This window comes from Solea solea, chromosome 9 (assembly GCF_958295425.1).
Source record: "Solea solea chromosome 9, fSolSol10.1, whole genome shotgun sequence".
Lineage (NCBI taxonomy): Eukaryota > Metazoa > Chordata > Actinopteri > Pleuronectiformes > Soleidae > Solea > Solea solea.
In genome coordinates this window covers 13,856,555-13,877,285 of record NC_081142.1, presented here as the reverse complement: position 1 = coordinate 13,877,285, position 20,731 = coordinate 13,856,555, and the positions used below count along the sequence as shown (strand labels likewise).

At 41.2% G+C, this 20,731-nt stretch overlaps 1 protein-coding gene across 12 annotated transcripts in view; it reads left to right on the top strand.

The window, feature by feature from the left end:
* The window catches only part of ptprsa (protein tyrosine phosphatase receptor type Sa), a 202,433-nt gene that overhangs the window by 94,244 nt on the left and 87,458 nt on the right, over nucleotides 1-20,731 (top strand). For 11 of the 12 annotated variants that reach the window (XM_058638234.1, XM_058638238.1, XM_058638236.1 and 8 more), the window contains 2 exons: nucleotides 6,439-6,584; nucleotides 9,104-9,245. In XM_058638234.1, the coding sequence (XP_058494217.1) occupies nucleotides 6,439-6,584; nucleotides 9,104-9,245 (288 nt within the window). The remainder of the gene's footprint in view (nucleotides 1-6,438; nucleotides 6,585-9,103; nucleotides 9,246-20,731) is intronic. The other variant, XM_058638235.1, reaches the window with a different exon arrangement.

The following is a 20,731-nucleotide window of genomic DNA, read 5'->3' as shown; positions in this document are numbered from 1 at the left end:
CAGTCTAAGTTGTTTTCTTTCTAAAAGTCAGTCTTGTGTGCGTCATGTGTCTGCTAATGTGAAAATTAAGTTTAATCTCAGTCAGTATATTAGCTTTACTAAATCCAGTTGGTCAAATTAGAGGCACAGTGTTGCATATTGGTTCCCTCCACGTTGTACACACATCGACAAATATCATATTTTTCACTGAGCCGTCGGGGGTTAGGTGTACTATGAGATTAAAGTGGTAGATCTATGACCAAGAAAACCCCCCGTGTTTATATATATATATATATATATATATGTACATATACATAAATCATATTATCTAAGATTATGAAGTCATAATCCAAAGATCAAAAACATTGTTTACTCCTGAATAAGCCCAATTCACAACATCTCTGTATTTAAGTTTAAGAAATTAATAACAGAATAATATGTACTTTTAATTCTGTTACAACAAGAAGAGTCAAACAAAATAGTGTTACCCTCATTTGCATTATTGTTTTGATGCCACTCACTTCACACAGTGTCAAAGAAGAGGTGGGAAAGAGAGAGTGTATTGTGTTCCCTCTAAAAAATACTAAGAACCGTTCTTTTGAAACGTTGGTGGGGAAAGAGAATTTCTCTGGACCGTGAAAGATACCTGTTTGTACCAAGATGGATAACAAGTGCCCTTTTGCTGCATTCACTGTAAATCACTAAATGGTTGTGTGTCATTCTGTCCCCCCACTTTGCTAACTCACTGGATAATGGATCCTATTTATGACTGGAGAAGCTTTTCTCCATCAATTACTGTATTAGCCATGGAGCCACTCCTTTTCCCCACTAACAGTCCCTCTACCAAACAGCAACAGTAAAGTACTGTAAATGGAGCAGTCTCATATTCACATACCCACCTCCCACTCTCCAACACTTTATAATCACAGCGTTGGTATATATAGATATATACGTGTGTGTGTGTGTTATCAGGTCCAGCAGTGGCCAGTAGCAGATGGCAAATGACTGTATGCACAGTGCGTTTATCCCTTTCTTCTTCTTCTTCTTCTTCTTCTTCTTCCTCTTTTTATCTTATGCTAGCCGGTCGTGTTTAAGATAGTGAAGATTACGAAGATTGTGCAGATAGTTGGGCCCCTATGGCTCAGACCATGTCCTTGTGCCAGGCAGATAAAGACTGGTCTGGTGTTGCTTATCTGGGTAGCACTATACCTCCGTCTGTCTGAAGGAAGCTTTGGGAATACAGAGAGACTTGGGCAATGGGGACAAATGGCCACTGCGGGTGCAATGTCCTTCCAGTGTCACCTCTGCTGAGTGTTTAGAGAGGTTCGCGTAAGGTAGCCCACCGTACCTTTAAAGGGGAAAAAAAAGTGTATACATTTCTAGAAAATGTGGTATTTGTGGGAACCAAACCACAATATTCTGTTCTACACACACACACACGCCCAGAGCTTCTCCTGCTGAGTACTCACATGGGCTCACTGTCAGCGGGAGAAGCTTCTGGGAATGTCTGGAGTGACTTAATTTAACATTTGTGTTCTCACGTACAGTGCATGCCCTTAAATCAATCTCCAGAAAACATCAAGACTTAAGTCCATGTCTGAAAACCGCTTACGGTGCTTGTTTCACTGAATATTAATCATGCTATTCCATAGAGATGCACAATATAATCGGCACGATATTGGCTTTAAAATGGAATATCGGCAAACACAGCAAGATCTGCTGATGTGACTAACAACAACAACAGTGGGCTAAATAGGCCGCTGCCTCCTTCATATCAAAGCTGGTGCCCTCTACATATGACCTCCAAGTTCAATATTGTTCTATGACAGAAACCTTTTGTTTTGTTTCATCACATAATGCTGTGTTGAGGGAGCGAAGGGGCTGTTCTTGTGTTGGAGATGTACAAACGTAGCCATTTCAGTGTAGAGTGAGCTTACCTGTTGATAATACGGTGCGATCATATCATCACTCATCGCGGGGGTTTCTTAAAGCACTTTAAGCCTCAAATCGTGCACAGCGTTTTATACTCCTACATTTTCTGGCTTTGTGGCAAGGTTCAAATTCCAGAATAAGAAAGGTTCAAAGTCAACGGCAACTGGCAGCAGAGGCCCAGAGGCACACAGTTGAGGGAAATAGAAAGAAAAAAAAATAAAAGGTTAATTACACTCTTTAGAGTTCACATAATCACTCACTGCATACCTGAACTAATTGCACTGAAATAGACAGCCAGTGGCAGAGGGCTGTTTAATGGCGTACGCATGAAAACAAAACAAAACAAAACAAAACAAAAATTTATAACACATATTATAAAGACACTGAGACATTTATTTTGTATATAATAGTAAACCCACTTTACTGTGTGCTTATTCTACTCATTACAAATCAACACAGCAAATTTGTTTAAATCAATGTTGGCATCGGTCTCAATAAAGACAACTTTACATCACTAGCCTTTAATAGAGATTCAAACTAAAACTGAACTGTACTACTCTCTGAATAGTCCAAGAAAGAGTCAAAATGTTTGGGGTTTCTTATGCGTGAGGATGATAGAGTTAAGTCTCTTTCTTTTAGATGTGCTTATTACAGAATGATGTGCACTCATTTCTACAACGCATCTTGTAGACACACATCAGCGATGTAAGCGGTGTAAGCAGCTATACTTGCGTCATACCAGCAGTTACACAGTTCCTTTTCATTGCCTCTGATTTCGTGAAGCTGTAATTGTTGCTTCACAACTGACATAGTGGCCACAAATGATATCACACCCTGTTTCTCCAAAAAGTTGGATCTATTTTAAAATACATTTGTAAATATGTAAAGGTGCTATTATTATTATTGTCCTGGATGTTGCCTTAGTTTTGTAACACATGGTTAGGGACGGGATGATACATATCTATTATTAGATATTATTCCCATACAATCATTTTAGATCATTTATGAACTATGAAGCTGTTGTGCTGAGTCATTTCAAAGACATAATTCTCCAACTGTGTAACAGATATTGTTCTCCCAAAAAAGAAGACATAAACTGCCCAAACATGACTCGGCTAAAATGCTTTTGCTGATTTTCATTTACATTTCTACAGTCTGTGCATAGTGAAGTATGTAATATGTAGGATTTTTGCATTGTATCACCGACCGATATCCGGTCCAGTGATTTTGACCAGTATGGGACCGATACCAATGCCTATGTGCAGGACGCACAAGAATATATAGTGAATACTATATTTTCACCAAAAAATACAATATTTTGTGAATATACATCCTCTACTTTATGGCGACGTAAGCAAAAGAAACAACTTTTGCGGTAAAGTTAAAGTAAAAGACTGTAAATGAAATTGTGGTTTTGTCATTTACTAAAAAGTGGAGTTTGCATTTGATACAGTCGGATATGTGGTGCAAGCATCACCATCGCTGTTGAAGCAAATAAAGGACGAGAGAGAGGGGAAGAAATTGGGTGAAAATATTTAATGGTCTACGGGAAACACTAATCAAAGAGTGGTGGTCTTCAGCACAACCACTGCCATTGGCCTGCTTTGTGAAAATCCTTCTACTGTCTTGACAGAGGGCACATTGTAAAAAGGAGGTCAAATGCAGAGGAGCAGAGTTGTATAAAGCTGTCTTGTGTAGTTTGAGAATGGGAATTGAAAGCGTAAAATGCCATAAGGGATTATTGTATGTAGCAGATAAAGCGGACCCGTTCCTTGGTGGAAAAACTGCTGTGCCTATATCATTCCACAACCTTTACTCCTTGCAGTACACAGTGGATATAGATTAATTTTCTCATGCTTACATGCACGCCCTCGCCCTCGCTCTCTCTCGCTCTCTCTCGCTCTCCGTCTTTGTCTCGCTCACACACTAATTTATAAACATATATGTGTGACTTATTTGGTTAAGAAACCTTTTATAGTGCCTCTGGGAATGGGATTCCCGCACGGGCTCTGGTTACGGATCAGACACATGATTTAAAGAAGGTAAGGAAATATTTTGAAGGAAGGAAGCAACAATCAATATGCTTTCATTTGAACATCACAAAGTGCAGAAATCCATATTTGCAATATTAAATTATGGCCAACAACACAACCGTTTAAAAAGTAGATTTTGATCCCTGCATGACTGGGGCATTTGTTGTCTGTCAGTGTCAAATGCTGATGTGAAGCTGTATCATGATGGTTTTATCTACTGTCCATCATCAATGAAACTGGTTAATTACAGCTCAACTTGTAGCTTAAACTTAAGCTTGATTATATAAGTTATTACATGTACTGGATACACTTTACAGAAGTTTCTGGTGGAGAGTAGTTCTCAAATCTACTTATTGGTCAGCAATCACTTAAAAAATGTCTTGTCCGTCACTACCACATGTTGTGAGTTATTGTAATCTGTATAATAACAATACACATAATGAGACTCCTGAGGGTCCTGTCAACAACATCATGGCCTATCTGCATGTCATAGTAACAGCCAGTGATTCATTATTTAAAAACAAAAACAAAAACAAAAAACATTAAATTGGACAACTGTGGTCTCTGTGGCTGCAGCTACAGCTCACATGGATCCAGTTAAATCATAAGTCTCAAATACACTCAGCCTGGCTGGTTTGCGAGTTGTGAGCATGAACACAAGTCTCCATAAAGTGGTTAGGCTAAGTTTCAGAGGTTGGATACCCAGAGGGAGCTTCAGACTAGCTGCTGGTCTTCTGTGCAGAGAGGAGCCAGGAGTTGAAGTGGATAGAGCGTCTGGATGAACAAGCTGCTTTCTGAGTGTGGTTGTTTGGAGCTCCTCTGGGCGCTGACTGCTGCCACTACAGCCCAACATGGCATAAGCAAAAGAGAATGGATGAATGGAAACTTTTATCACTTATGGCATAGAACAACCACAAGCTACTACCACCGTAAAATGTACAATATGACATTTGAAGTCAGCGGTTTTTTTTGAAACACAGTCTATACAAAATATCAGAGGAATAAGACAATCCTACATACGTTATATATTCATCCATTTGCCAAATCCTGAAGGTCCTAATCAGGTATAGCCATGTGGTTATTTACCCCTTGTGCTCCAAATTACACCCGAATAAAGGATCATGAAACAGACATAGATCAAAGCAAGAGTGACTGTTTATCTACATGTGAGCAACTGAGGTTGCTAGGACGAAACAACACCAGCAGTTTGACAGCACTGTTTAATCTCTGTTGATCGGTGGTGACATGATAAACATGTTGCAGTCACAGACTTCAAAGTTCTAAAAATCAAAGTTAAATCTGACCGAAGTTGGGGCGCGATGATGAGCAGGATGTGACGGCGATGAGGATTTAGGATTATTTGTAACCGCTTGTCATTTAGTTTACGTTGAAATGTTTTCATCAGACATATTGTGGCTGGTGAACTTTGCCCGTTGCTTGTCTTTGGTAGTAAACTCACCCGTCTTCCCTCATCAAATACTCTCTCTCTCTCTCTATTGCTCTTTACTCAGTATTGAATGCAGGAATTCTACTTCAAACATGTATTTGGCTCTGTATTATCATTTTTGACATGTGCTGGCCGTTTGATCATCCACACCTATCTGTGTTCTCCAGGAGACCCGTTTTCTTTCTTTCTCCCTCTTTATCCAACACTTGTTGTCTTGAAGCTGTAGTAACTAAGGCGTTACTTGCAAAGAAAAACCTCAGCACTAAAATTATGTTCGATAAACAGTTAAACCATAGGGTCTCTGTTCTGTGTACTGTATAATTCAAGTATGAATTGCACCACTAGGGTTAGTGTAATACTCACTTATTACTTTTGAATGCATACAATGCCTAACTAAAATAAACATCGCTTTCACCGACTTGTCTTCTCAGTCTCCATTTCTCCATTTCCATATGGCGTCATTTAATTTATTTAATAAACAATCACCTTCAATTATCATCTTGGCAAAACGTCCACACATAAATTCTCAGTCACAATTTACACCGCATTAAAAAATTGCGGTATCAGGACAAGCGTGGGGATTTAATACAGCCAAATATTGCACTGTGGGGGGATTATTCATTATGCTGACATTGCTCACATAAAGAGGTTGCAATGACAGGAAGAAAAAAAAAAGGCAACAGGTTCGATCAATGCGACGGCCATCGAATCCTGAGAGGTTGCATCTTTTCAAAGTTGTCTAAGTAGTATTTGTCTCTTTTAAAAAAACTTCAAGATTTAATTGAATACAGATACAGAAGGGTGCAATAAGAAGAGGCTATGTAGTATATTTGTGGTCATTGTGTTCATAGGGTTTTCTTTGTGTGTGTGTGTGTGCATACACTCTTCAGATTTGGAAGTCTGCGCTCCTAAAAAAGTGAATTACACCCATTTGATGTGGTCCGGAAAGAAACAAAATGAGTTCCTGTGGTGAAACATTCATCTCGCAGCTCGTGCTAATGTCTCTTCATCCCTCTCTGTCTCCCCTCTCCTTTCCTCACTCCTCAGCAGCACCGCGGTTCACTAAAGTTCCCGTCGACCAGATTGGCGTCTCAGGGGGTGTGGTTTCCTTCGTCTGCCAGGCGACAGGTGACCCCAAGCCAAGAGTTAGTTGGAACAAGAAAGGCAAGAAGGTCAACTCCCAGCGTATAGAGGTGAGTCCATCGTTGCTGCACACTGCGGTGTGTGTGTGTGTGTATGGAGGCCATTCCACCCGCCTGGATTTATATTATATTGATTTTATGGCTGAAGAATTGTCAAAAAAATGTTCAATGATTTTGAATTTTCCAAGATAACTTTCACTTTTGATATCTGGCAGTTATTCAACCGTTTAGGAATATGGTACTGAGAAGCTGACGTCACAAACGTGTGACGAGCAGGTGAATTTTGTCTGTGATTGAATGGTCGACGTCCTGAGGGCTACCAAAATGACAAGTATATGGACACAAAGCTCTATTTCTCTGCTTTCCGGTATCCATCCATCCGCCTTCTACCGCTTTATCCTCAACATGAGTGTCGCGGGGGGTGCTGTGCCAATCTCAGCGGGGCCGTACCCTGGACAGATTGCCGGTCCATAGTTTATTACACGTGCCAAATTGGTAACAGAAAGGGTTAAAGGGCACCTAGGGCATACATTGAGAAAACAGACCTATATCTCTGATTGTAATTATAGTTTTAACATCACTCCAACAGACAAGATTAATCCTTCAAACAATTCTATAATCCTGGGCCACTGTAGACATCTAAGTCACAGAAAGCACAAAGCTGAAATGGTGTTCGTCCTTAACACGCCACTCTTCTAATGCAGTCGGCTTTCCATTCGCTTTTTTCCAAAGGATGTTTTCCCTTCGTTTCTGCACCTACAGCTTTCCCGAAACCAGCTAACATTCTGTTCCTGTGCTAGTCTGTAAGTAACCTACAGGTCCTCCATTGGCCACAGTCGCCCCAATAATGCAATTCAGAGCTCCGTCGTTGCTTCGGCTCTGCAGCTGTCACAGTCTTGTGTGCCGGTGTATTTTTTCCTTTTTTTTCCTGCATGAAACCCTGTCAGGGCGAATGTGTCTTTTTTTTTTTCTGTTATTCATGATGTTTGTTGTTCAGTTCTCAGCAGGCGTTCCAGATGGCGTCTCTAAAAGTCTTGATTGATGCTCAGTGTCTCTTAATTAAAAAGTTGCTTTCTTTAAGGGTGATTACAATGCACCGATAGATATACACACACACACACATACTGTCGCATGAACACAACCACAGGGGAGGAGTCTAAAAAAAAAAAAAATTACAACAACATCAACAGGGAAAAAAAAGCATAGTCTCAACGGAGGACAAAATAAAAAGACAAGTAGTGTTTGTTCATTCTCTTCTCTTGCATGCTAAGTGGGAAACAATGCCAAGGGCACGAAGCAGCCTGCCAGAACGGACACTTCTTCTTTTCCTCCGTTTAGCAAGAAAAAACGGTGAAAGGGTTTTTGAAGTTGTTATGATTTTCTTTTCTGTTCTACCCTCCAGACAGCTGCTTTGATATTGATCGCGATGCCGTGCTCTGCAGTGTTTTTAGCCTAATTAACAGCTCAGCTCTGAGATGTGCAGCAGTGGAGCAGCGGGGCTGCTAAAGTCTTGTACTTGTATTTCAAAATCCAGCCTTACTCAGACATCTCAGCAGTGAACCCCTCACTGTGATGTGTGAGCTCCTCTGAGGAAGGATAGATATGGGAAGAGGTTTACAGCGAGACTGAAAGACGGGCTGGCTGTCGTCTCTAACGCTGCACCCACCCCGAAATTAGAGATAATGGAATACATTTTGGAAATGGTTGTCTGTGAGCGGTAACTGACTCAGACATCCCACTATTTCAGTTCCCATCATTTAGTCAAAGCTTGAGATTCAGCCTCGCACTGTTCCATATGGTTTTTGATTAAATAAAAATGTAAGTTAATGGCAGGTCCAAGATGTTTTTAAACTGGAAAATTCAGAACAAAGGGGTTGTAGAGAGAATTACAGATAGAAATAGGAAGCAGATTTCTGTATTTATGAGGACTAAAGGTGATGATCCAACAGAAACTCTCCCTTCTAAGGATGTACCGTGCTTCACAAAATGATTAGACTTAATTAAGACTAATTAAATTTATTTACTTATTAAATTAACAGCATTGGTATCAAAATCATTTTAATGGCTAATACACCAGTACATAGAAGCTCTTTAACCAAAATGATATTCTAATTTTAATACTAAAATGTGATTATTATCCATTCATTTTCAAATGTACTGTTTTACAAAAAAAACCTGGAAAAAAAATAAAACGCATAATTATTTCTTGATTGAGATGTCAAATTATAGTTATTTACTTGCATTCCTGAACAGAAAAAAAATTGTTTTAGTGGTTGAATGTTATGCTTGATTAATTTCTGACTTCTCAGAGAAGAAGCCCAGTGAGCTGGCTCAAATGTGGGTATATAGGTGAATTCAGACAATATTTTCTCCTTTTTTTTTTGACAGGTGTCTAATAGACATGCTGTAAGTCAATTAAAATGTATGTTGATGTTTTTTTAACACTGAAACAAACAGTGTTATAACTCCGGTGCTCCCCGTGAATACTCACCTAAGCCAGTTCCCTTCCATGCCAGCATGTGTGTTGAAATCTTATTGCTGTTTTTAAACCACAATCCTTACCCCCACAGACCATCGAGTTTGACGAGGGCGCCGGCGCCGTACTCAGGATCCAGCCTCTGCGAGCGCCGCGCGATGAGAACATCTACGAATGTGTGGCTGAGAACAGCGAGGGCGAGATCACAGTCAATGCCAAACTGTCCATCATCCGAGGTGAGTCCTGCATTATAAAACAACGTGCAAAGCTCTGGCCACAAGATGAATCATTAAAGTGGAAAGCTGCTCGGCCTTTTTTTTTAATGGTGGCAACTTGCCTTGAAGTATCTAAACTGCACTTGGCAGTTGGTGAGGGCTCAACCTTGAAAATCTTTTAGCTTTAAGAATGTCTGCGGCTGTGCCGTATTGTGTGTCTGGGAGTTTGTGAGCTGTGTTGTTGTTGTCGGGTTAGTTACGGACATTTATTTGCAGTCATGTTATGAATGTTAGAGCGTCGGACACGTTCGATCGGGCTGGTCGCAGCGGCTCCGATCAACCCCTCCGTCTGAGCTCGCAAATGTGGGTGGTGACATGATGATCGAGGTCATTTTCCTTTTTGACCTTTCATCAAACTTCATTACCGACATTAATGTCATCACGGGAGTCGTCAGCGTAGAAGCCAAACTAATGTGAATATGTGGAGGATTACTCCAGGTGTACTTTGCAGCCGAAAATGAATCAGAATAATTCACAACAGATGGACAGTATGAAGGCTGTTCATCAAGTGTTCATCACGTCGATGGTACCAATCAACTGTCCATTCATGTGAGAGCCGAACCCTCTATTTACCCATGATGAAAACCCACAGGGCGCCTGGATGAAAAAGATTGATTAGTTACACGGCGAATGACAGATGTGACACACGGACACACACACACACACGCACAAAAACTGAGATGGATTGAGATGTTTAGATGTAATCAATGGAGAATTAATGTGGTGGAACGTTACTCAGAGGTTCCTGTTGCGAGTTTATTTTTTATTTTTTTTATTTTTTTTAGCTAAGATATTACACTATTTGTAAAGCTGCAGCATAGAGGTCATTGAGAATGGCATCAGAGGCGAACAAGCATGTGGTCACATGTTCCCACATCCTTTTCTTTCCTTCTACCTGTCTGCCTCACACACACACACACACACACACACACACACACAGCTTCTCTCTTCTCCTCTGTTCTCGCCTGTCACCATCTGCCATGTTTCCAGTTTGGATGGAGCTGAGCTATTGCAGGCTGCCTGGCAGCACATGAGCTTGGTCTTCCTGGCTGTCGGATGCATGCTGGAGCTGGGATTGGAAGCTTGGCCCAGCGTCCTGGTTTATTTATTGTTAGCAACAAACCCCCCCATCATGGGAACATGTTGGTGCCCTTCAAAACTTGATATACACATTTGAAATAACATTATAGTAATATTTTTTATTGTCTAAAAGAGGTGTGCACTAAACAAGCAGGTAGCAGATTGATTCGCTGTGAACGGTTACCCATTCCAAACTTAATGATTTGTTTTATGCTCTGAATGATGACTTTTGTTTGTGCTACTTTATGTTAGATTTCCTATTCATAGCCGGAATTCAATTTATTTCGGGCTTTATGGAGTGCTTTGAAAATCAAGTCCAGGGAAACAGTGTTAGACAGATTGGAGGAAGAAAAAACCATAATGAACAAGCACACTAATTTCTAAACTACATGCTCTGGCGTGTGTCTGTCAGCATGTAAGCATGGCCGTTTAAGCACAAAGCAAACGTCCTGCTCAACAGGAACAAATTGAAAATAAGATTTTATTAGAATAAGTGTGATATGGATGTGTCCAGAGCCCAGAGGAAGACAACGGCCCTCCTGCCCAGGCAAGACCCACCACCAAAGGAGAGATGAGAGTGTGATGGTGGGGCCTGAAGCAGAAACCTGAGCACCAGAGGAAACAACTGTAGTTTTCCATCCTTTTAACGAGGTTGCGCCTCACCTCATTAACCCATCAGCATTAGGAAGAGTCCAGGAAAGCGTAGAAGCAGAAAATTGGAGAATAAAAGAGACGTTTAAACCAAGAAACCAAGAAAAAAAGAATGTGGGTGGATTTAGTCAGAGAGTGCAAGATGGTAAGATGTAAGTGGACCAAACCAGGAGGAACAAATAGGAAAATAAAGAAAAGCTGGCCAAAGATAAAGGGAGACAACAGGGGGAGTTGTGGACGATTGGCATTGTAGAACAGGTGAGGAGGACAATGGGCCAACATGAGCTTTTGGAACAGGGGCAAGGGATTAGGGGGGATATGGGACAAGGCACAAGGGACACATCTGCAGTAAAAAGAGGGTTTATGGTCTGGGATGTGGAGAGGCAGAAAATGGGTCACCACAGTGGGTGATTTGGCCAGAGAGCCGTGGCACGCATTTGCAAGAAAATACAGCCGCATGCTCCCCCTTACCCACATATCAATGTCCCCAAATCCTTAAAAACACACTAAGAGCAGCATTCATGTTGGCAAACATGAATGACTCGCACATCCCTGTAACGTCTTCAGATGAACAATGTCAAAGGCCGACCAGTTGAGTGAGAACAAGAAGCTTTCCATTAATGTTTTGGCACACACTCGAGGAGGGTGAGCAGTGTACTGCCTTTTTTCCCCTCTACCGCTGCATACTCATCGAGAAAAAAACAGCACGTGGGCTCAGCTCAGAGTTGGAAAAGGATTTATCAACTGCATTTCTTCTCCGGTAAAATGAGGCGTACAAAGAGCATAAATATGTATCACGGCAGTGTGCATGCACATGACTACATCCAACACATATTTTACATCCATTAAACATCTGTAAAAAAAAAAAAAAAACGTATGTATGTCAGGATAAAGGATACCGTGAGTTCATAAATCCACATACATGTATCCATACAAAGCGGATGTAACATGTAGTCTAAGCACATGCTCCGTCTATATAGCCATTGTTGTCCTGCACCGTGGCAACGGCAGAAACCCGCCTACTCTTTTGTCAACTTCACCGTGTGCTCTGTGGTTGTGTACGTCGGTGGCAATGGCAGCATCCCTTTAACATAGACTTGTGACACCTCCTTGGCTGTTGCCTCCGCTGAATACCTAAGATGGGGGCCATCTGGCTCCCATCCTAAGATTTGCACACAGTCCTCTGGGAGTCCTTGCTGAGGGACTGACAAGTATGTGAAGCATACTACTGAGATCTGACACAACTAACGGCTTGCTCTGGGTTTTTGTCATGGGAACATTTTTTTCCCACATTTAGTTTTTTTTGAATTTGACTGCTTTTCTGCTCTCAGGCAAGTGTTTAGAGTGTCAGAAGCAAGGCAACATTGCCACTGGGATACTGTCAGCTCATGCTGCTGTGAGGAGATCATGGGGTGTTACCTTCCTTTTGTTTGCATGTCTTTTACATGGCTGCTGTCTTTTGTCGTCGTGATTGCCGTTGCTAATGGATTTGCCCCCGAGGCTTCCGAAAGAACCGAAGCAGTGATTGATGAGATTTGGTCCTTTTGTTTTAATGCTGCTAATATTATGTTGTCTATCCCTGTGTTTGGGGAAACCCGTCAAGCGATCACAGCAAGGCGGAGCTGCTCCAGAGCTGGAAATAATCATGTTGGCTGAGTTACACCTTACTGGTGGCAAATCATGAAGCTGCAAGCTGATTTATTTGGTTATTAGACACAGATTTGGACTTAGTTACATACTTTCACTTCATGAACTGACAGACAGAGCAGACTCACCTCTGACACACACACACACACACACACACATGCACTTCAGCTCTCAAGTCTGACCTTAAATATGGATAATCGCCACATAATACCAGACAGAGCCCTGACCTTTGTTTGCACCTGTATGCACACATGGATGCACTCACCCAGACTTATTATTCTTTCTCGTATTCTTTTACCACCAATCAGGTGAAATCCATCAAACCTGACGTTCTGTCTCTCATCACTTTGTTCCTCCGTCCAAAAACCTTGAAAAATCATCTTGCAAGCCTTTCTTATTGCCACAGTCCGTACTCTTGCCTCCTCTTTATCTCTTGCTGCTTCTTGTTGAGGTTAATAACGTCCGAGATGAAGGTAAATATTGGTGTGTGTGTGTGTGTGTGTAACTTAAAACTTTGCTCTCAGTTTACATTTGTTGGCAAAGAGAACGCAGCACCGGGGCCTTATTGATTCACTTCTATCAAATCACATTAGGTGGAAGACCATGACGGTTTTCTTTGTTTAGTTTGTGTTTCTTTTACCCATGATGCAATTTGGCCCAGGCATGGACAGTTTAGTTTGCTCTACACATCTACCACAGAGCACCGCTGTGCTGGATAGGTCTGGTTTTTGGAGCATCGTTACCTCAAGGGGAGTGTGGTGTGGTGTGTTTTCTGTTATATCCCTGCATCTTGACGGGTAAGATTGGATTTTATTTCTGTATCTGATACATGGACACTCAAGCCCAGTGAGTGGGCACAATCTTAAATGATGGGATGGATGAGAGGTAGATGGGGCGGCGGGGGGTAGAGCAGCGGGAAGTAGAACTTATAGAAAAGTTAGAGTTAGTTTCTCTCTTTTGTGTCATTCTGTTTCTGTATCTCTCTCTCTCAGCACGTAGTACAAATGATACTGTTCACGCCATCACAAGTACCACATTATTTGTGTTGCTTTACAGCAGAAAATAACACCTGTGTTCACAAATGCTTGGATGGTAACTTGGCTATAATGAGATCCAGAGGTGAGACTGAATAAGGTCATATTAGGTGACAGGTAAAACTGATTCCAGCTTGTAGTGTGAATATGTTTCTAATTGATTAAAATAGAGAATAGAAAGAATAGAGATACTCTCTTGATATAGATGTGATGCAACCTGACTTTAAAATACAGTAGCCTTGTGTTTTTTGAAAGTCGGAGCTGAGAGACGGGAGCAGACAGTTTCCGAAAACAGAGATGACGGCAGGATGTTGGGTAAAAAAGTATTTTCTCGTTGCTGTTTATTTCATCACTATCTCCTGTATGTATCAAAAAAAAAAAAAAGCACCAGCGCAGTACATGTTTGGAATTGTCAAAAGATTCCATTGGGATTGCTTTCCCCTGACGTCTTTGGGTTTGTGAACTCTTGAAACTCCAGTTGACATTCTCTCGCAGATACTAGAAAACCTAAAATGAACCTAAAAATGTTCATTTCACTCATATTTTTAGACTTTCATAGTGCCAATGTCAAGCTTGTTTGTTGTGTTTATTTTAGAGAAAAGGGTGAGTCTTGGGTATGGGGCAGGAAAAGGAGGGGAGACATGGTTTTCCTCATGTGTTTGTATCCAAGGGGGGGGGAAAGCTGTGTGTTTGGTGATTCCAAGTCTGTGTTTGCAAGAGATAGAGGGAGATAAAGTAAGACGGAGCCAGACAGCAGCTGCTGTACTAAGACACTGAAGAAGAGGCAATATCATCAACCGATCTGGATGTTTCTGCCCTTTCTGCCTGGCTCTGCACTAACCTTTGCCCTTTCGTCCGCACATATCCAACAACACCCGTAGTGAGGGCAGGAAATGTATGCAGAAAAGTGTGGAAGGAAGGCTTTCCTCACTTGCCCTAGTGTAGTAAAACTAGTTCATATCCTATTTCCTAACCAGAGCAGATTTGTTTTAAAATGCCATTTGCACCGAAGTGACCACAACATGCATGTCTGAGATAAAGAGTAACGAGAATAAAGGCATGGCGTTTTTAAGGGAGCCTTAACCACTGGCAGACCTTAATGGAGTTTAAGTCCACACTGAGCTACTGCCATACACTCTCTATTGTTTTTGCCAGCTGCATTACCTCTACCTTGTCCCCGATAAACAAGGCATTTCTCATGCTCAAGATGCACTCACAGCTTCCACCAGTAAATAATACATTTGTATTGCTGTGTTAAGATCTAGTCCCATCAGCGGAGGTTATTCTCTGGACCCATCGTTGCACGAGGCACTTATTATATTAGCAAGTCTAGCAATGTTTGCACTCGCAAACGATAAACCACACGCTCCTCTGTGTGTCAACAATCGCAATAACGGACTTGTTTTTGTGTTTATTTGGCTCTTGATTTGAAGGGTGAATTACACGTGCAGCTTGTTTTTATTGCTGTGTTCTCTTGTGGCTGTCGTGAGATGCTACACCTTTGCTGTGATGTCATTCTTTTACTGTTATTGGTGATATTTGTGCTCAGTAGAGGTCAGGCTTGACACAATCAACAGGCAAATATTGACCTGAGCGATTCTCCTCAAGCACCTGATTTCTTATGGGAGGGTTTGGACGCTTTGTGTGTCACCATTTCACCATTGGAGAAAAAGATCCCCTAGGAAGAAATGTACTTATTTTATAGAGAGTTTATGGCCTCTGAATACTGTGATCCTCAGCACCTTTAATGCAGTATAAATGTGTGATTAAGGGTAGCAGTGGTAGCAAGAAAAATAAAGAGGAAAGAGAGACGGAGAAAAGAGGGGGTGCTGATGGAGCGGGATAAGTGAAAAGAGCTCGCCTCTAGCCAAGGGTGGCTGGCTTCTGAACTTTTGCCATCAATTTCATATAATTCCTGCTCAAGTATAGTGACCCTGCCCACTCTAAGACATGTGGCCCCAGCTAATGCACAGCACTAGGGTAAAGTATAAAGGAAGGTGAAAAAAGGAGAGTTGATGAGGCAGGGAAGTAAGTAAGTGAATGGGGTGGGGTTTATTACTAGCTAGACACGTTCATATAAATTGCTCCTGTCTCACAATGGGAGACAATCTATATGGGAAACAATATTTTCACCATATGTTTTTATGATATTGATATTTATCACAAGGCCAATGTGGTTTATGAAAATGATCTCAATATTATGTCAAAGGAAATTGACAATACACTGTCAATACACTCATATAAGGTTTAGGATCTGTGTTACATGTTTAAAATACAGTTATTACCTTTCATTTCAGATAATACCCGGTTAATCGCTTTAATGTTAAATGAACGTGTGATAGAAACGATGAAATTGGCTAGTATGATCAGATTTAGCTACAACACAAATCATTTACTTTTTTCAAAATGTAATTTTATCAATTCCATGTACTTTAAACAATATCTATAATCTTTAATTTATACTATTCAGTGTATTTCTCATACTATGTATTCAGTATCATAAATATGATGTCATCAATGTTACGGCAGGAAAAGTCATCATAGATACAGTACCTTATCACCGTTTGATGATATCCAAAATCTCTGACGATGTCGTGTCTCATGTTTGCCCACCCCCTTGAATAAATTGAAAGATGATTAAGAAAGAGACATGTGACAGTGATGAGCAATTATTGGATTTAATGAGTAATCATCATCATCGTCGCCTTCTGCTAATCCGGGTCTGGGTCGTGGGGGCAGCAGCCTCTCTCCCCAGCCCCAAAGCGAAATAATTCCTCCAGCATGTCCTGTGTTGGCCCCCGAGGTCTCCTCCCGGAAGGACATCCAGGAGGCATCCTAACCAGATGCCCCAAGCACCTCAGCTGGCTCCCGTTGACATGGAGGAGCAGCGGTTCTACTCTGAGCCGCTCCCGAATGTCCGAGCTCCTCACCCTGTCTCTATGGCTGAGCCCGGCCACCCTGGGGAGGAAACACATTTCGGCCTCCTGTATATTACCCAAAGCTCATGGCCATAGGTGAGAGTTGGAACTAAGCCGGAAGGCAAAGCTGTCATTTACCAGTCGATGAACGTTCCAACCCTCACCTGTGGTCGTGAGTTTTGGGTAATGACCGAAAGCCGGAAAAGTCTGAGTAAATCCCTCTGTTTTCAGGAATTGTTTTGATCGAGGTGAATTTGTGAAAGAAGCTGTTGTATCAGCTCATGTCCTTGGTGCTGTCATCATTATTTGATTTGATTTTTTAGAACATTTTGGTCCCATATACCTTTCTTAAATAGCTGGACTGAAAATGTAAATCAGTTCTCTTTAGTTTGAGAATTATTGCTGGTAATGATGCAGTATTCATATCAATGTGCTGTTGGATGACATGGGTTTACTTGCTTATAATGTTAGTAATTCACTTGAGAGGACAAAAAAAACAAAATAATAATAATTTTAATTAGATTTTAGATGCATACACATTTTACATGTAAAATGAACATGGGGCATTTTATTTTCAATCTCAATATGAATACAATAATAATATGGAGAAATAGAATGAACTCACAAAGAACTGGAGGACAGCACTTTTTTTTTAACTGCACACCTAAGCATAGAATGAGAGCTGGGAGAAAGAAGTGCTTGAGCTCATGCATAAAGAAAAGCAAGGGGATATGGCCCTGACCATCAGCTTCATGCATATACATAAGCCACCAGCCCAGGTGACTGTAGACGTGCATACGCAGGTTGTGCTGTGTGCCCTGCAAAGATTGGCAAAGCTCCTGCTATGTCCTGCATCTGCCACCTGTAGAACAAAAAGTTAAATATTAAGTTTTAATAGCATGATTTGATCATTAGACTGATACATGTGTGCACAAATCTCTGGGTTTTATTAAATTTGAATATATGCTATCAGCATTGTTCTTATCAGAGTGATAAATGACAGTGTTGAGAACAACAGCATTCTGAGAAAGGCCAATTGGAAGATGCTTTCCAAGGTTTTTTGGGGGATTACAAAGCTTGTGTTCTGGAGTGTGGCCCAGATCCAACTGGATTCAACAGCAACAGCTGTTCATATTTAAAGAATGTTGCGCTTGTTGGCTCTTAAAGGGCAATGGCATGTCCAGCATGTGTGGCGTCAGCCCCCTGTCCACCCCATCTACCCAAACAGTTGCAGACCCTCGTTTATCCTGCCATTAAAATAGTTCAATTTCAATGTTGGCCCCATGTCTACGTGTGTATACAGATAAGGGTTTGTTTGTTTATTTTCCTTTGAAATACTGTGCGTTTCATTTTATGGCCATTTGTCTTGGTTCCTTCCTTTTTGACAGATGGTTACGTTTGACAGTTTGGTCTGTCAAATGCGGCTACAGCAGTAAATGATGGTGCAATTGTAGCTGAAGTCTTCTGCCCACTTTTCCCTCCTAACAATCCTGCTTGTTACTCTGCTTATCAGCATTCTGCGCGCATCCCCTCGATCTTGTCATCTTTTTAAGTGACTTATTTATCCAACACTCCAACTTATCTCTCCCAGGCGAAGGGCACATTTTGTGTGACCCTTATTGCCGTGTCTGCTAGTCACCTCCACGTATTTAAGTGACATTGAGCAATTACCAGGCAGTCATGTGGCTGGCCCTCTGCTCGTTTATATCCCTCACATATTCATGATTGTTGTTCTGCTAACCAAAGGTGCCTGTGAACCTGTCATTAGTGGCCTAATTGCACTATGCTAATGGCCCTCCAAGTCTAGCTCCACCCGTCCACCTCCCTCTAAATCCCCTTTGCAATTACTGTCAGTCTTTGTTTGTGGGTTTTGGTGTTTATTTGGGTTGGATTAGTTGCTTTGGCAGCAGTGGCACAGTGCAACAGTTCAACGCCCTCTGCATATTGTTGTTTTGGCTGCTCAGTGCTTAGCCCTGGTGCTTAGAGGTCTTAGCGCCACACGTCAGGAAATCTTAATTTCTCACACATGAGCCCAGATTCACACTTAATCATCAAGAACCCAAAACTTAATTATTGTTGAATTAACTAATCTCCACATGAAAGAAGAGGGAAAAAAAACTCACTTTTGTCACACATGACAATACTATTTTAATAGGACACTTTTTTGTCTGCTAAGCTCTAAAATATTGACAGGGTATTTCTAATGATCACACTCTGTTAAATGATAAATCCCAAAACTTACTTTGCCATTGAAAAAAGTTTATGACTTGACAGCCAAGTGCTGCACCTCAATGAGCTGTCAAAACACCCCGCAGTGCACTTTCTCTTCAGTGTCGCCATTAATTAGATATGGCATGAAAAAAATATGTTGCCTACCCTTGTCTTCATGAAGGATACTGACCAATTTACTTCATTTTTTTACTTTTATTTTTATATTTGAAAGTTGTACAGTACACCCACAACATCTTTTACATAACCAGACATTGGCAGTCACTCTGTTTTCATTTTAACACATTTAATTTCCTGGTGAATGGGAAGTGATAACTAAATGTGACATGTAAAACTGCTGTCTTCGTGGGGGTAGCATGAGACATGTAGTCCATTCCATTATTTGCATCTTTAAAAAGTGCTTTATCTTTTCATCTGCATGCTTTAAATTATGACTTACATGACTTTAATTTCCAGACTTGCTCTTGTGGAAAACCAGTGGTGATTGCTCTAAGACAGCAAGGAAAGCTCAGCGTACTGTGTTGTATTTTAATACTAAATGTGTGCTAGAAATGAGCTTCCCCTGTTTCAAAGATCACCAAACATTTTTTATTTTTTTTAATTTATGTCAGTGCGTTAAAGTCAGTGAGTGTGCGCATGCCAGAACGGGGTCATACATGCCTTCAGCTCACTTTGGGTAAAGGTTGTATTTTCTTGGGAATAAAGCTCAGCTGTTACTTTACCTTCAATACAACTCTGAAAGAATTAAGCTATAGAAGTAGTCGAAGTCTGACTGACATCAGGGTTGAAGGTGCCCACTTCATATCCACACACAGGCCAGTCACTTTCCACACACAAGCACACACACTTTCACAAACCACACACATACACACACACACACACACACACACACACACAAACAAAGCCACCCATCACTAAACCGGACCTGACTGGTTGGCGTTTCTCTGTGGAGAGGCACTTTCTTTAATGGCCCTAGCCTCATCTACTGTCTCCCTTGGAGTTCGCCTGTCTTACCTCAGACGCCTCAGGAGCCTGACAAGAGAGAGAGAGAGAGAGAGAAACCTCCCCCAGCTGAAATAGATAAACAGATTTTTTTTTTCCCTTTTATATTTTTACTTTTCAATCTCCCTCTTCTCTTTACAAGCAGGAGGTTGTTGGAGCTGTCCTTGGCAATTACCCCTCTCTCTTGTCTGTGCTGTGTCTATCACGGTGGCTCGCCGCATCAGGGAAACAATCTATATTGTCCTTCTTTTTCTATCAAACACTGGACCCTGGGTGGCGGCGTTGGAAATCATAGGTAGAGCCAAGGCAGCATGCCAGCTGACATAGTTAAACCCTGTAGAGACAGAAAAATCCATGTGCTTCTAAAAAAGTAAAGAATGATGAAAGTAATATCAAAGCAATACATGTTCTGTACTCTCCAAAAGCTTTTGCTCTTATATTAATTCAACATTAAGGCAAGAAAAAGAAATAACTCTCAACCCAATAACATGCGAGGCATCTTAATTGTAAAGCAGAGAAACATTCATTACATTTTATTAGAATATTTAAACATTTACTGGAAGCTATTTTACTATGCCTTGAATACTGGATTTGTCATGTAAATATCATACATAAAAATGACATTCATTCAGTCCTATGTCTCATGACTTGTAGGAAGACGATCTCACAGAGCCTTGAAGTCCTTTAGCTCCAAACTTCTGCCTTACTTTCAGCATGCTATACTTTTTCAATCTCTTTGACTCCTGTCTTCCTTTGTCACTTTTCGCTCTTCAGCTCTTCCCCTCTCTCCCCTTTTCTCATCCGGCCTTTCAGACAGTTTCCCTTGGGTTGTATTTTTGGAGAATCAGATCTGAATATTGCCCTTCGTGGCTAGATGCACGAGGTG